This window comes from Nycticebus coucang, chromosome 9 (assembly GCF_027406575.1).
Source record: "Nycticebus coucang isolate mNycCou1 chromosome 9, mNycCou1.pri, whole genome shotgun sequence".
Classification (NCBI taxonomy): domain Eukaryota; kingdom Metazoa; phylum Chordata; class Mammalia; order Primates; family Lorisidae; genus Nycticebus; species Nycticebus coucang.
Genome location: NC_069788.1, coordinates 11,031,971 through 11,045,887, shown reverse-complemented (window position 1 = coordinate 11,045,887; position 13,917 = coordinate 11,031,971). Strand labels below are relative to the sequence as shown.

The 13,917-nt window shown below is 43.3% G+C and overlaps 1 protein-coding gene across 1 annotated transcript in view; it reads left to right on the top strand.

The window, feature by feature from the left end:
• The window catches only part of MTO1 (mitochondrial tRNA translation optimization 1), a 40,922-nt gene extending 30,277 nt beyond the window's left edge, over positions 1 to 10,645 (top strand). Inside the window, exons 11-12 of the mRNA XM_053601167.1 lie at positions 2,549 to 2,709; positions 4,965 to 10,645. Of these exons, the coding sequence (XP_053457142.1) occupies positions 2,549 to 2,709; positions 4,965 to 5,126 (323 nt within the window). The 3' untranslated portion in view covers positions 5,127 to 10,645. The remainder of the gene's footprint in view (positions 1 to 2,548; positions 2,710 to 4,964) is intronic.
• Positions 10,646 to 13,917: the final 3,272 nt, after the last annotated feature.

Genomic DNA, 13,917 nt, shown 5'->3' with positions numbered 1-13,917 from the left:
CGGGCGTTGTGGCGGGCACCTGTAGTCCCAGCTGCTTAGGAGGCTGAGGCAGGAGGATCGTGGAAGCCCAAGAGCTGTAGGTTGCTGAGAGTCCTGTGACGTCATGGCACTCTACCAAGGGCAGTAAAGTGAGACTCTGTCTCTACAAAAAAAAAAAAAAAAAATTATAAGAAATCTTGGTTTGCAATTTTACTTTGTTCCATAAATCAGTGAGATTCAGATTAGAATAATCCAGAGCAATTTTATCATTAACTTGTTTATAGGAAACCCTGACTTCAGCCATGCAATAGTTATTGTTTTTCTTTGCTCTTTAAGGTCTTTCACGTGTATGAAGACTTTATAGTATCTGTCTTTGGGTTAAAAGAAACTATATTGGATTAAAGATCAGTGGTTTTAGGTTTTTTTTTTTTCGAGACAGAATCTCACTATGTTGCCCTTCATAGAGTGCTGTGGCATCACAACTCACAACAACCTGAAGGTCTTGGGCTTAAGTGATTCTCTTGCCTTAGCCTCCCAAGTAGCTGAGATTACAAGTGCCTGCCATAACACCTGGCTATTTTTGTTGTTGTTGTTGTAGTTGTTATTGTTGTTTTAGCTGGCCCAAAGCAGGTTCAAACTGCCAGCCTTGGTGTATGTGGCCAGCGCCCTACCCACTGAGCTATGGGCGCCATCCTATATTACCACGTTTTACTAAACCCTCTACATGCATGATTTCGTTTGCTGCTTAGAACTGCCCTGTGAGGGGTAGATTCTTCTGATTTTACAGAAAATCCTAAGTTGCCCAAGATTACACAATTCGTGAGTGGCAGAACTAGGATTTGAACTTAACTTGTCTGATCTATGTACTTCATAACTAGTCTTTGTTGCCATAAGGACCCTTGGTAGTCATCTGAGCCTCCCTGCAATTTTTAGATAAAGAAGCCGAGGCCCGGGATGATGATGGTGCCCATAAACCGAGGGTAATGAGTAGGCACAGAGATGAGATTTCTAGCTGCCATTCAAGTGATGGAAACAGAGGCTACCAAAACATCACTGTGACTCTCTTTCTTTCTTTTTTTTTTTTTTTTTAGAGACAGAGTCTCACTTTATTGCCCTTGGTAGAATGCTGTGGTGTCACAGCTCACAGCAACCTCCAACTCCTGGGCTTAGGCGATTCTCTTGCCTCAGCCTCCCGAGTAGCTGGGACTATAGGCACCCGCCACAATGCCTGGCTATTTTTTTGTTCAGTTTGGCCCGGGCCGGGATTGAACCCGCCACCCTCGGTATATGGGGCCAGCGCCTTACCCTGAGCCACAGGTGCCGCCCGTGACTCTTTCTTGAATTGGACAGAATGACTACCTCAATTTAGGTTTTTTTTTAAATTTTTGGGGTTTTTGGTGGTGTTTTCTTGTTTGTTTATTTGCTTGTTTTTGACAAGACCCTGGACAACACGATGAATTAATTTAGGTTTTATTTTTCCAGTTTAGGTTTTTAAAAAAGAGGTTTTGGGTTTTTTTTTTAAAGGATATAATTTTTTTTTTTGAGACAGAGTCTCACTATGTCGCCCTGGGTAGAGTGTCATGGCGTCACAGCTCACAGCGACCTGAAACTCTTGGGCTTAAGCAAGTCTCTTGCCTCAGCCTCCCAAGTAGCTGGGACTACAGGTGCCTGCCACTATGCCTGGCTATTTTTTTTTTTTTTTTTGGTTGTAGTTGTCTTTGTTATTTGGTGGGCCAGGCTGGATTTGAACCCGCCAGGTCTGGTGTAAGTGGCTGGCACCCTAACCACTTGAGCTACAGGCACCAAGCCAGAATGTTTTAATAACAAAATAATTGCTGAGTTATCTGCCTGAATTACTTCTGAGTAAACTTTAACTAAATGATTTAAATTTTGCTTTGTCAAGTAAGAAGCTCTACTTTAAGACTTAAAATTCAAACCAATACCCTGTTGAGGGAAGTGTTCTACCCAAGATTTGTACTGATAGGAAAAGTAAATTCATTTTTTTTACTTTAATTTTCTAGGTATTTGTAATGAAAAAGACATGCATTAAACTACTAGACAGAATGTTGTGGTTAATGTGCAAAATACTCATACTCCCTTTTTCTTAGCCTCAGTTTCTTTGTACACAAAGGGGAACACTTGCCCTCACCTGTCGATGGTGTTGAGATGAGTGTTGAATGAGATGATGTGTGCAAAAGCGCTTTGTAACTTGTAAAAGGCTATATAAATGTGAGTTGTAAGGCTTGGCTCCCGTAGCACAGTGGTTACAGCACCAGCCATTTACACCAAGACTGGCAGATTTGAATCTGGCCCGGGCCAGCTAACCAACAATGACAACTGCAACAACAACAAAAATAGCTGAGTGTTGTGCTGGGCACCTGTAGTCCCACCTACTTGGGAGGCTAAGGCAAGAGAATCACTTAAGCCCAAGAGTTTGAGGTTGCTGTGAGCTGTGACGCTACAGCACTCTACTGAGAGCAACATAGTGAAACTCTGTCTCAAAAAAAAGAAAAATGTGAGTTGTTAGTATAAGCTGGTATTGACACATGGTTCTGATTTTGTTCTCAAGCCGCTTATGAATCAGCGTTGTTCTTTCAACTACAAGAAATAAAGGAAGTTCAGCGAGATGAAGCTCTCCAGTTGCCAAGTGACCTAGATTATTTGTCTGTCAAGGACGTGTCCTTGTCCCAGGAAGTTCGAGAGAAACTGCATCTCAGTCGTCCACAGACGGTAAGAGAACAGGATGGAATAGGAGCAAGTTATAAATAAGTATTTGGAGCTTTAGTTTTTTAAACCTGGTGTTTACAATGGTCATAAAGTTTCTTACTTAATGATAAGAAACTTTGCCTTAGGTTTTTTCATATCTCTGTATATGACAGATGGTATATCCCTATGAGAATTGGTAAATCTTAGAATAAATAAATAACTGGAAGTCGATAATTGATTTGATTGTAATTATTCCCTAATCCCAACCATATGCTAAACCACCTGTGCAAACTAGTATATATGCTCGGCTTAAAAGAAACCACACTGTGTTGACATGTAACGCATATTAGTGGTTATCAAATCACCACTTAGATCCCTCCCTCAGAGTTCCATGGTGTTGTCTTAGGAGTGAATCAAAGGAACAGGAGAACCAGAGTTCCCCCACCCTGCGTTTCAGCCTAATATATGTGTGTACTCACAGTATTGAGCTTCTAATAAATATTTAAATGTTGTCAGTCTATATTTGTTGATTTCTGAGATGTATGTTTTTAAAGGGAATTTTATAAAAATATGGTCTGTAAAAAATTTGGGAAAAAACTATTCTTACAGCGAGGAGGGATTTCAATGTAACATGGTATTCTTAGCAATAGTCATCATCAGGTAAGTAGGCTTTAAATTTGATGACTCTGCCCCCTCCTATTGATTTTAGGTTATGTTTTGTGGATGATCGTAGGCTGCTTTGTCTAACACAATAGTCACTAGCCAACTCTGGTTATTTACATTAATTAAAATTAAATGTAATTTAAAATTCAGCTCTTCAGTCTCATTAGTGACATTGCAAGTGCCTGGTAGCCCGATGTGACTGGTGGCTACCACAGTGGACATTGCATTATTGCAATGAGAATGCTATGGAAAATTTCCATCATCACAGAAAATTCAGTTGGACAGCAGTGGTCTTAGGTGTTCAGAAGCCCTTAGTCACAATTCTAAAGTACAGAAAGTTCTCACAGACTTTGCCTCAAAGTTATTCAGTAGCAAAACTGATCTCAACTAACTTTAGCCTATTTGGTCTTTATGCCACTTAGAATGAATGTTCATACATTTCATTGTAAAAATGCAACGCAGACTTGGTGTGTGCCACACCTTTTGGGAGCAAGACACAATTGTAAGAGGGTCTTTACCTAACAAATGCCATCAGTATAACCTGGTTTCTTATACCCTTAAATGAATCCCCAACAATAAAAATAAATAAATAAATTAAATTAAAAGGCAAAAAAAAATGCATTGCAGAAATAAATGCCAATGGGATAAAAAGTGGGGGATGCTGCCCCAGACACCACTGGAGAAGTTCTGTTGTGTGCAGTGTAGGTACCTTACTACAAAGTGGCCTCAAGGATTTCAGATAAGGGACTTGGATCTGTATTTGAAGAAAGGAGCTCTGTTATAATATTTTTCTTTCTTTTTTTTTTTTTTTAGAGACAGAGTCTCAAATTGTCGCCCTTGATAGAGTGCTGTGGCATCACAGCTCACAGCAACCTCCAGCTCTTGGGCTTAGGCGATTCTCTTGCCCCAGCCTCCCGAGTAGCTGGGACTACAGGCGCCTGCCGCAACGCCTGGCTATTTTTTTGTTGCAGTTTGGCTGGGGCCGGGTTTGAACCCACCACCCGAACCCACAACCCTCAGTACATGGGGCCAGCGCCCCAGTCACTGAGCCACAGGAGCCGCCCTATAATTTTGCTTAGTTTAATAGAAAGGGAAAGTATTCTAACCTCTGTTAGTTATGGGATCTTTTTTTTTTTTTCAGACAGAATCTCAAGCTGTCGCCCTGGGTAGAGTGCCATGGCATCACAGCTCATAGCAACCTCCAACTCCTGGGCTCAAGCAATTCTCCTGCCTCCGGCTCCCAAGTAGCTGGGACTATAGGCGCCCGCCACAACGCCCAGCTGTTTTTTGGTTGCAGCCATCATTGTTGTTTTGTGGACCCGGCTGGATTCGAACCCTCCAGCTCAGGTGTATGTGGCTGGCATCTTAGCCCCTTGAGCCACAGGCACTGAGCCTTAGTTATGGGATCTTACACTAATCATTTTAACTTCTCGGAGCTGCACTTCCCCATTTGTAAAATGAAGACATAAAGAGTCACAATTCATTTATCTATTTGGTAATACATTAAATTAAGGTATAATTATGAAGATATTTTATAAAATACACGGTTTGTTATTAGGAGGAAAATTTGATTTAACATAGGTCACCCACGTTTCTCCTGTGGTTCTAATTCCTAGATCGGGGCTGCCAGTCGTATACCTGGAGTGACACCTGCTGCCATCGTCAATCTGCTCAGATTTGTGAAGACCACGCAGCAGAGCCGGTCAGCTGTGGACGAGCTGCCCAAGACTGACCAGTACTTACGTGACACACACAGTCTTCAAGAGAGAAAGTTATAGCTTTTAATTCATGGAAGACTTTTTTTTTTTTTTTTTTAGAGACAGAGTTTCACTTTATCGCCCTTGGTAGAGTGCCGTGGTGTCACACAGCTCACAGCAACCTCCAACTCCTGGGCTTAGGTGATTCTCTTGCCTCAACCTCCTAAGTAGCTGGGACTACAGGCACCCGACTATTTTTTTGTTGCAGTTTGGCCGGGGCCAGGTTTGAACCCACCACCCTTGGTATATGGGGCCCATGCCCTACCCCCTGAGCCACAGGTGCCGCCCCATGGAAGATTTTTTTTTTTTTTGAGACAGAGCCTCCAGCTGTTGCCCTGGGTAGAGTACCGTGGCATCACAGCTCACAGCAACCTCTAACGCATGGGCTCAAGCGATTCTCCTGCCTCCGCCTCCCAAGTAGCTGGGACTACAGGCGCCTGCCACAACGCCTGGCTATTTTTTGGTTGCAGCCGTCATTGTTGTTTGGTGGGCCCAGGCCGGATTCGAACCCACCAGCTCAGGTGTATGTGGCTGGCGCCTTAGCCGCTTGAGCCACAGGCGCTGAGCTGGAAGATTTTTTTTTTTTTTTTTTGTAGAGACAGAGTTTCACTTTATTGCCCTTGGTAGAGTGCTGTGGCGTCACACAGCTCATGGTAACCTCCAACTCCTGGGCTTAGGCGATTCTCCTGCCTCAGCCTCCCGAGTAGCTGGGACTACAGGCACCCGCCACAATGCCCGGCTATTTTTTTTTTTTTTGTTGCAGCTTGGCCGGGGCTGCGTTTGAACCCGCTACCCTCGGCATATGGGGCCTGCGCCCTGCTCACTGAGCCACAGGCGCCGCCCGAGCTGGAAGATTTTTTTAAAGTGTATGAATAATTTAATCAATACAAGAATATAGAAAAGAGATGAGAACTATTTACACCTGTTAAAATAGCTTTATTAGATTCTTATGAGTTTGTCATTAATTTATGAAGAGGACAGAGATTATAATTATACTTTTTTATCTGAAAAAACTAGTTGTAACAATTTATACTGTTTTTCTAAGAAGCTCTAATACAGTTAACCTAATTCATCTAACTTTGTGATATGTTCATCAAAGAAAGATACAGTGAGCCTAAAACTAAACCTGCAAAAAAATTTTCAACCTTGCAGATTTACCTACTTAAAAGGATGTTGCCCATTAAGAGTACCAAATTAAAATTTTATCTCTCAGCCTATCTTGAAAGTCCTTTGCCTAGTGATGCTAGCTAAGGAAGCAGTATCAAAGCCCTTGAATTCTTAGACTGAACATGGGAGATTGGCCACGTGTGGTGGGAGGCTGAGGCAGGAGGATCGAGCTGGGCATTGTGGCAGGCGCCTGTTGTCTCAGCTACGAGGGAGGCTAAGGCAGGAGGATTGCTTGAGCCCAGGAGTGTGGGGTTGCAATCATTCAGGTAATTTCCAGTATTGGAATGTGGTATGGAGGGTGAAAGTTGACTTCTTCTTTTTTTTTTTTTTTTGAGACAGTCTCAGTATGTCACCCTCGGTAGAGTGCCGTGGTATTACAGCTTACAACAACCTCAAACTCTTGGGCTTAAGTGATTATCTTACATCAGCCTCCCAAGTAGCTGGGACTACAGGCACCCACTACAACGCCCAGCTGTTTTCTTGTTGTTGTTGTTGTAGTTGTCCTTGTTTAGCTGGCCTGGGCTGGGTTTAACCGGCCAGCCTCGTTGTATGTGGCTGGTGCCCTAACCACTGGGCTATGGGCGCCAAGCCGGAAGTTGACTTCTGAGATTTCCGTACTTCAGAAAATCCTCACCAATAATTATTTTTGAATAGTAATGAAAGCCCTGTAAATAGAAAGATTGGAAATCACCATTGTTTCCTATCACTCACAACGTGGAAACTTATTTGGTAACCTGGTGAAGGGAGAATAAAGTAAAGGTAATTGTTTTGTATCATACAATAATGATTTTTTTTATTTTTTAAAGCTTTTTTTTTTTTGTAGAGACAGAGTCTCACTTTACTGTCCTTGGTAGAATGCCATGATGTTACACGGCTCACAGCAACCTCCAACTCCTGGGCTTAAGTGATTCTCTTGCCTCAGCCTCCTGAGCAGCTGGGACTATAGGTGCCCGCCACAACGCCCGGCTATTTTTGTTGTTGTTGCAGTTTAGCAGGGGCTGGGTTTGAACCCGCCACCCTCGGTATAGGGGGCCGGCGCCCTACTCACTGAGCCACAGGCGCTGCCCAATAATGATCTTTTTTTATGAAACTGTCATGGCCATGATTTCTTATCACTGAAGAAAGGTCTGTAGTAACTGGTGAGCAGTGTTTTCCTATTAAGCCAGAATTTGACAGAAAAACCAGCATAGTGCTGGGTATCCCTGATCCTCTCCAGTACACGGATGGACTGTGCTAACAAGGGATGGTGGGGGATGACCAGCTCAGCCTTCTGACTGGCTCTCAGACACTTCAACCTTCTGGATAGACCAGGGGATGAATACAGTTAAGTGGGGGCAGAGGGCTTGTCCCCGGAATGCTAACCTGGATCTCGGGTGTCAGCCTAGAAAGAAGCTCCTGTGTCAGCTTCAGGCCAAAGCAGGTACTTAGGAGAGCTCCAACGGCCCAAAAGTCACAGTGGCTACAGATTGAAGTTGGATTATGGGTGTGAGGCAGCCAACCATCTTGTTGCTGTGATTGCATATAGTCTTTTCAGAAAGCAGTCAGATCAGTATCAAATAAAAAGCATTTGTAATGTTGGATCATTTAGCAATGATGAATTCTTTCTGCTACTTAGTAAGTTCAAAAGGGTGGTAACTTAACTTTTAGTCGTTATAGCTAAATTCCTGTGCAGAATTCCTACTACCAAGACAATATTAATTATAATACCATGTTATATATTATTTATTTATTTATTTAGAGACAGTTTCAAGCTATCACCCTGAGTAGAGTGCCATGGCATAGCTCACAGCAACCTCAAACTCTTGGACTGAAGCAATCCTTTTGCCTCAGATTTTCTATTTTTAGTAGAGACGGGATCTCGCTTTTGCTCAGGCTGGTCTTAAACTCGTGAGCTCAAGCAATCCACCTGCCTTAGCCTCCCAGAGTGCTAGGATTACAGGCATGAGGCACCACACCTGGCCCTATTTATTTTATTTATTTTTTGAGACAGAGTCTCACTTTGTCACCGTCGGTGAAGTGCTGTGGCATCATCGGTGAAGTGCTGTGGCATCATAGCTCACAGCAACCTCTAACTCTTGAGCTCAAGAGATTCTCTTGGCTTGGCCTCCTGAGTAGCTGGGACTATAGGTGCCCCACTATTTTTAGAGGCAGAGTCTTGCACTTGCTCAGACTGGTCTCCAACATGTGAGCTCAGGCAATCCACCCTCCTCAGCCTTCCAGAGTGCTAGGATTACAGGCCTGAGCCACTGTGCCCAGCATATATATTTTAAAAAGAAGGGATTTGTGCTACCTGTTAGCGCAAGAAGGAAAATCGCTTATTTTACTTTTGTTTTTTTTCTGATTAAATACTGGAGTAAGTCATTTGCAACAATACGGGTAAACTTGGAAGACATCATGTTAAATGAAATAAGCCAGGCACTAACAGACAAATGCTATATGATCTCACTTACATGTGGAATCTTAAAAAAAAAACACTGAACTTATAGCAAAAAATAGAATGGTGGTTACTAGTGATAAGGGTAGGGAAAGCAGGGAGATGTTGGTTGAAGGCTACAACATTTTAGTTAGAATAAGTTTTGGAGATCTATTGTATAGCACGGTGACTATCATTCATGTTAATGTGTGGTAGTAGACTTGAAAATTTCTAAAATAGGCTCGGTTCCTGTAGCTTAGCAGCTAGGGTGCCAGCCACATACCTGGGAGCTGGCAGGTTCGAATCCAGTCCCAGGCCTGCCAAACAACACAGATAACTATAACCAAAAAGTAGTCTGGTGTTGTGGCAGACCGCCTGTAGTCCCAGCTACTTGGGAGGCCCAGGCAGGAGAATCGCTTAAGCCCAGGAGTTGGAGGTTGCTGTGAGCTGTGATGCTACAGCACTCTACCCAGGGTGACAGCTTGAAGCTCTGTCTCAAAAAATAAAAATAAAATAAATCCACAATTGAAGATATGTTACTTTATACAAAGTTATATCATTCAAAATCTCAAAATAATATATATATATGATTTTTTTTTTTTTTATGATGGTCTCACTCTGTCACTCAGGTTAGAGTACAGTGGCATCATCATAGCTCAGTGCAGCCTCAAACTCCTGTGTTCAAGCAGCCCTGCGTCAGCCTCCTAGGTAGCTGGGACTACAAGCGCATGCCACTATGCCCAGGTAATTTTATATTCATATAAATGTGTATGTGTGTATCTTTTTTTTCCTTTAAGGCCAGTGTGGGACAAAGTTTATTGAGAAAGAGAAAGACAGAGTAAGAAAGTTTACAAAGCAAGATACGTTCACCATAGACAAGGAATGGGCCTCCATGGCCAAGGCAAGTGGGCAAAGAGGCCTGATTTTTTTTTTTTTTTTTTTGAGATAGAGTCTCATTATGTCGCCCTTGGTAGAGTGCCTTGGCATCACAGCTCACAGCAACCTCAAAGTTTTTGGCTTGAGTGAATCTCTAGCCTAAGCCTCCCAAGTAGCTGGGAATACAGGCGCCCACCTAAACACCTGGCTGTTTTTTATTGCAGTTAACATTGTTGTCTAGATGGCCCAGGCTGGGTGCAAACCCACCACCCTCGGTATATGTGGCTGGTGCCGTAACCAATGTACTACGGTGCCGAGCCAAGGGGCCTGATTTTTTTTATATTTTATGTAGAGACGGTCTCCCTATATTGCTCAGGCTGGTCTGGAATGCTTGGTCTCAACTGATACTCCTGCCTCAGCCTTCCAAAGTGCTACAATTATAAGCATGAGCCACTCTGCCCAGCTGCTCAAAATAATATTTCACACCAGCCTATCTTCTGGTGCTGCTAGCAAGAAGTGCTCTAGAAAATGATGCCCTAGGAAAAAATGGGCTAAAAATGTAACTTCATGCAGTTCTGGGAGGCGCCTATGGCTCAATGAGCAGGGCGCCGGCCCCATATACCGAGGGTGATGGGTTCAAACCCGGCCCCGGCCAAACTGCAACCAAAAAATAGCCGGGCGTTGTGGCGGACGCCTGTAGTCCCAGCTACTCGGGAGACTGAGGCAGGAGAATCGCCTAAGCCCAGGAGTTGGAGGTTACTGTGAGCTGTGTGATGCCATGGCACTCTACCAAGGGCGATAAAGTGAAACTCTGTCTCTACAAAAAAAAAAAAAAAAAAAAGTAACTTAATGCACTTAAGTTACTTCGTAGAAATCCCCTATTACTAACAATAGTTGGTTTCCCATAAAAGTTGTACATACTTGGTGATTTCCTCCACGCATCAGACTGACCGGACTGCTCAGTAGTTGGAAGAGCCAAACTAAAGTTCACTTCAACAGGAACACCAGAATAAAGAAGAGGAAGTGGCCAAGAAACAGGAAGCATTGGTGAAATCGTGGAAGAGGGAGGGTGAACATGGAGACTTCTGCTTTAGAACCAAGAGCTTGAATTCTTTTACTGGTTATTTTAAAAATAGTTTGTCATTTTTGAGTTTCAGCCTAGATTGGAATAGCCATGCCTTTTCCACTTCAGAAATTTCAACCAGGCGGCACCTGTAGCTCAGTCAGCAGGGTGCTGGCCACATACACTAAGGGTGGTGAGTTCGAACCTGACCCAGGTCAGCTAAAACAACAATGACAATTCAACAACAAAAAAAATAGCCAGGCGTTGTGGCGGGTGCCTGTAGTCCCAGCTACTTGGGAGGTGGAGGCAAGAGAATCACGTAAGCCTAGGAGTTTGAGCTGTGACACCATGGCACTCTACTGAGGGCAACAGCTTGAGACACTGTCTCAAAAAAAAAAAAAAAAAAAATGTTTCAACTAGAAGACTGTCCTGTGCAGAAGAAGTGGTTAGGAGTATGTAGGCCAGTATGAAAATTTTGAGACAGACTGTTAACATCCGTTATTTCACTTTCAAGAAGCGCAGTCGACAGCATCCTTTCTGATTCAGCCGTGCAAGTTTCAGCTTGCTCAGCTCATAAGTGATGCTGGGAAGGCTTCATTTGTTTCTGTCTGTGCAGATTTTACATTTATTGATTTTTGTGTATCTCAAAACTTCTGTAAAGACCCACGGATCAGGGCGGTGCCTGTGGCTCAAGGAGTAGGGCGCCGGTCCCATATGCCAGAGGTGGCGGGTTCAAACCTAGCCCCGGCCAAAAACCAAAAAAAAAAAAAGACCCACGGATCAGGAAAGCTGCTAACGAAGACTAAAAGCTTCTTCCGAGCGAGCAAAGCTGCTTGTGCTGGAATACACACAACGAAGGTTAACTGCTCCTCTTACGCTCCTTCCCGCACCGCTTGCATTTATCATACTTCATTCTCTTAGTGTTTAATATCTGTAACAAGATTACAAGCCTCTTGGATGCAGGAGGCTTATTGGGGTTGGAGACATTCATGCTTTTTGAATGAATTAATTAATGGTACACAAGACAATAAGTGGTGTCACTAAAACTCAAAGTGAGCAGTTAAATAAAATAAAAATATCTGTGACACAACTATTAAGAACTATAGGCATTTGCCTTTACTTTTCTTTGTTTCTATAGCGTGTCTTCTATGTTTATCTTCTCGTCAACTTCATTTCCTCCTTATCTTCTTGTCCTATCCCTGCTTTTCACTGCTTCTAATCTAGAATCAGGCTTGGCATGGTGGCTCATGCCTGAAATCCTAGCACTCTGGGAGGCCGAGGTGGGTGGATTGCTTGAGCTCAGGAGTTTGAGACACTGTCTACTAAAAATAGCAAAACTGGCATCGTAGTGAGCGCCTGTAGTCCCATCTGCTTAGGAAGCTGAAGCAAGAGGATCACTTGAGCCCAGTGGTTTGAGGTTGCTGTGAGCTATGATGCAATAGCACTCTACCAAGGGCAACATAGTAAGACTCTACCTCAAAAAAAAAAACCAAAAAACAAAACAAAAAAAAAAAACAACGAAACAAAACACCAAAACAAAGTAAAACAAAAGTATTGCAGACTTTTTTTTTTTTTAAGAGACAGTCTCACTTTGTCGCCCTTGGTAGAGTTCCGTGGCGTCGCAGCTCACAGCAACCTCCGGTTCTTGGGCTTAGGCGATTCTCTTGCCTTAGCCTCCCGAGTAGCTGGGACCACAGGTGCCCACCATAATGCCCGGCTGTCTTTTGTTGCAGTTTGGCTGGGGCTGGGTTTGAACCCCCCACCCTCAGTATATGGGGCTGGCGCCCTACCCGCTGAGCCACAGGCACCACCCAGTATTGGAGACATTTTAAAGCAAACAGAACTGTTCAAGATTAAAGATCTGAGGCCGGCGCCTGTGGCTCAGCGAGTAGGGCGCCAGCCCCATACACGAGGGTGGCAGGTTCAAACCTGGCCCCAGCCAAACTTCAACAAAAAATAGCCAGGTGTTGTGGCGGGCACCTGTGGTCCCAGCTACTCGGGAGGCTGAGGCAAGAGAATCACCTAAACCCAAGAGCTGGAGGTTGCTGTGAGTTGTGACGCCACGGCACTCTACCAAGGGTGACAAAGTGAGACTGTCTCTAAAAAAAAAAAAAAAGATCTGGGACAGGATGCAGTGGCTCACACCTGTAATCTCAGCACTCTAGGAGGCCAATGTGGGTGGATTGCCTGAGCTCACAGGTTCAAGACCAGCCTGAGCAAGATCGAGACCGCCATCTCAAAAATAGCCAAGTGCTGTGGCGGGCACCTGTGGTCCCAGTTACTTGGGAGGCTGCTGAGGCAAGACAATTGCTTGAGCCCAAGGGTTTGAGGTTGCTGTGAGCTATCATGTCACACACTATACTGGAGCAACAAAGTGAGACTCTGTCTCCAAAAAAAAAAAAAAAAAAAAAAAAAAAGATTAAAAATCTGCTGAAGAAAAGGCAGATTATGCTTAAATATAAAATTCCAACTCTGGGCCAGGCAAAGTGGCTCATGCCTGTAATCTCAGTACTTTGAGATCTTAGCAGGGTGATTATTTAAGACCAGCAGTTTGAGCCAAGCCTGGTCAACACGCCGAAACCCCCATCTCTACAAAAAATAAAAATAATAAATAAATATTCTAACTCTTAGCTTCCTGGTAATGTTCTTTTTTTTGTTTTAAGGGGAACAGAAGAAAATATTTTCTTATTACTAAAATCTAAGGAAAGTTTTATCACATGATCTCATTATGAAAAATAATGCTTTTGTTAGTGATCTTATCAAAACTAAAAGTGATTGTCACCTAATAAATGTTTATTGTGCTATATATGAAGCTTTGCTTGTGTCATTGATTTAAACCCATGATAAAGCAGCCCCCATTTTAGGGACCAGGGGAATAAGACTCAAAAATTGCAAGTAACTTGTTACTTACTATTACTTATGTGTTATAAATACTTGTCTTCCTAGTAACTATATCTGTTTACTACTCTCTTCCTCATCAGAAGAATTGGGATTTTGTTCACCTTCCTCACCTCTGCAGCCCCAAGAAGCTAAATTTTCTTTTTTTTTTTTTAATTTTTTTATTATTATTATTATTTTTTTTTTTTTTTTTTGAGACAGAGCCTCAAGCTGTCGCCCTTGGTGGGATGCCGTGGCATCACAGCTCACAGCAACCTCCAACTCCTGGGCTTAAGCGATTCTCTTGCCTCAGCCTCCCAAGTAGCTGGGACCACGAGAGCCCGCCACAACGCCTGGCTATTTTTTTGGTTGCAGCCGCATTGTTGTTTGGCGGGCCCAGGCTGGATTCAAACCCA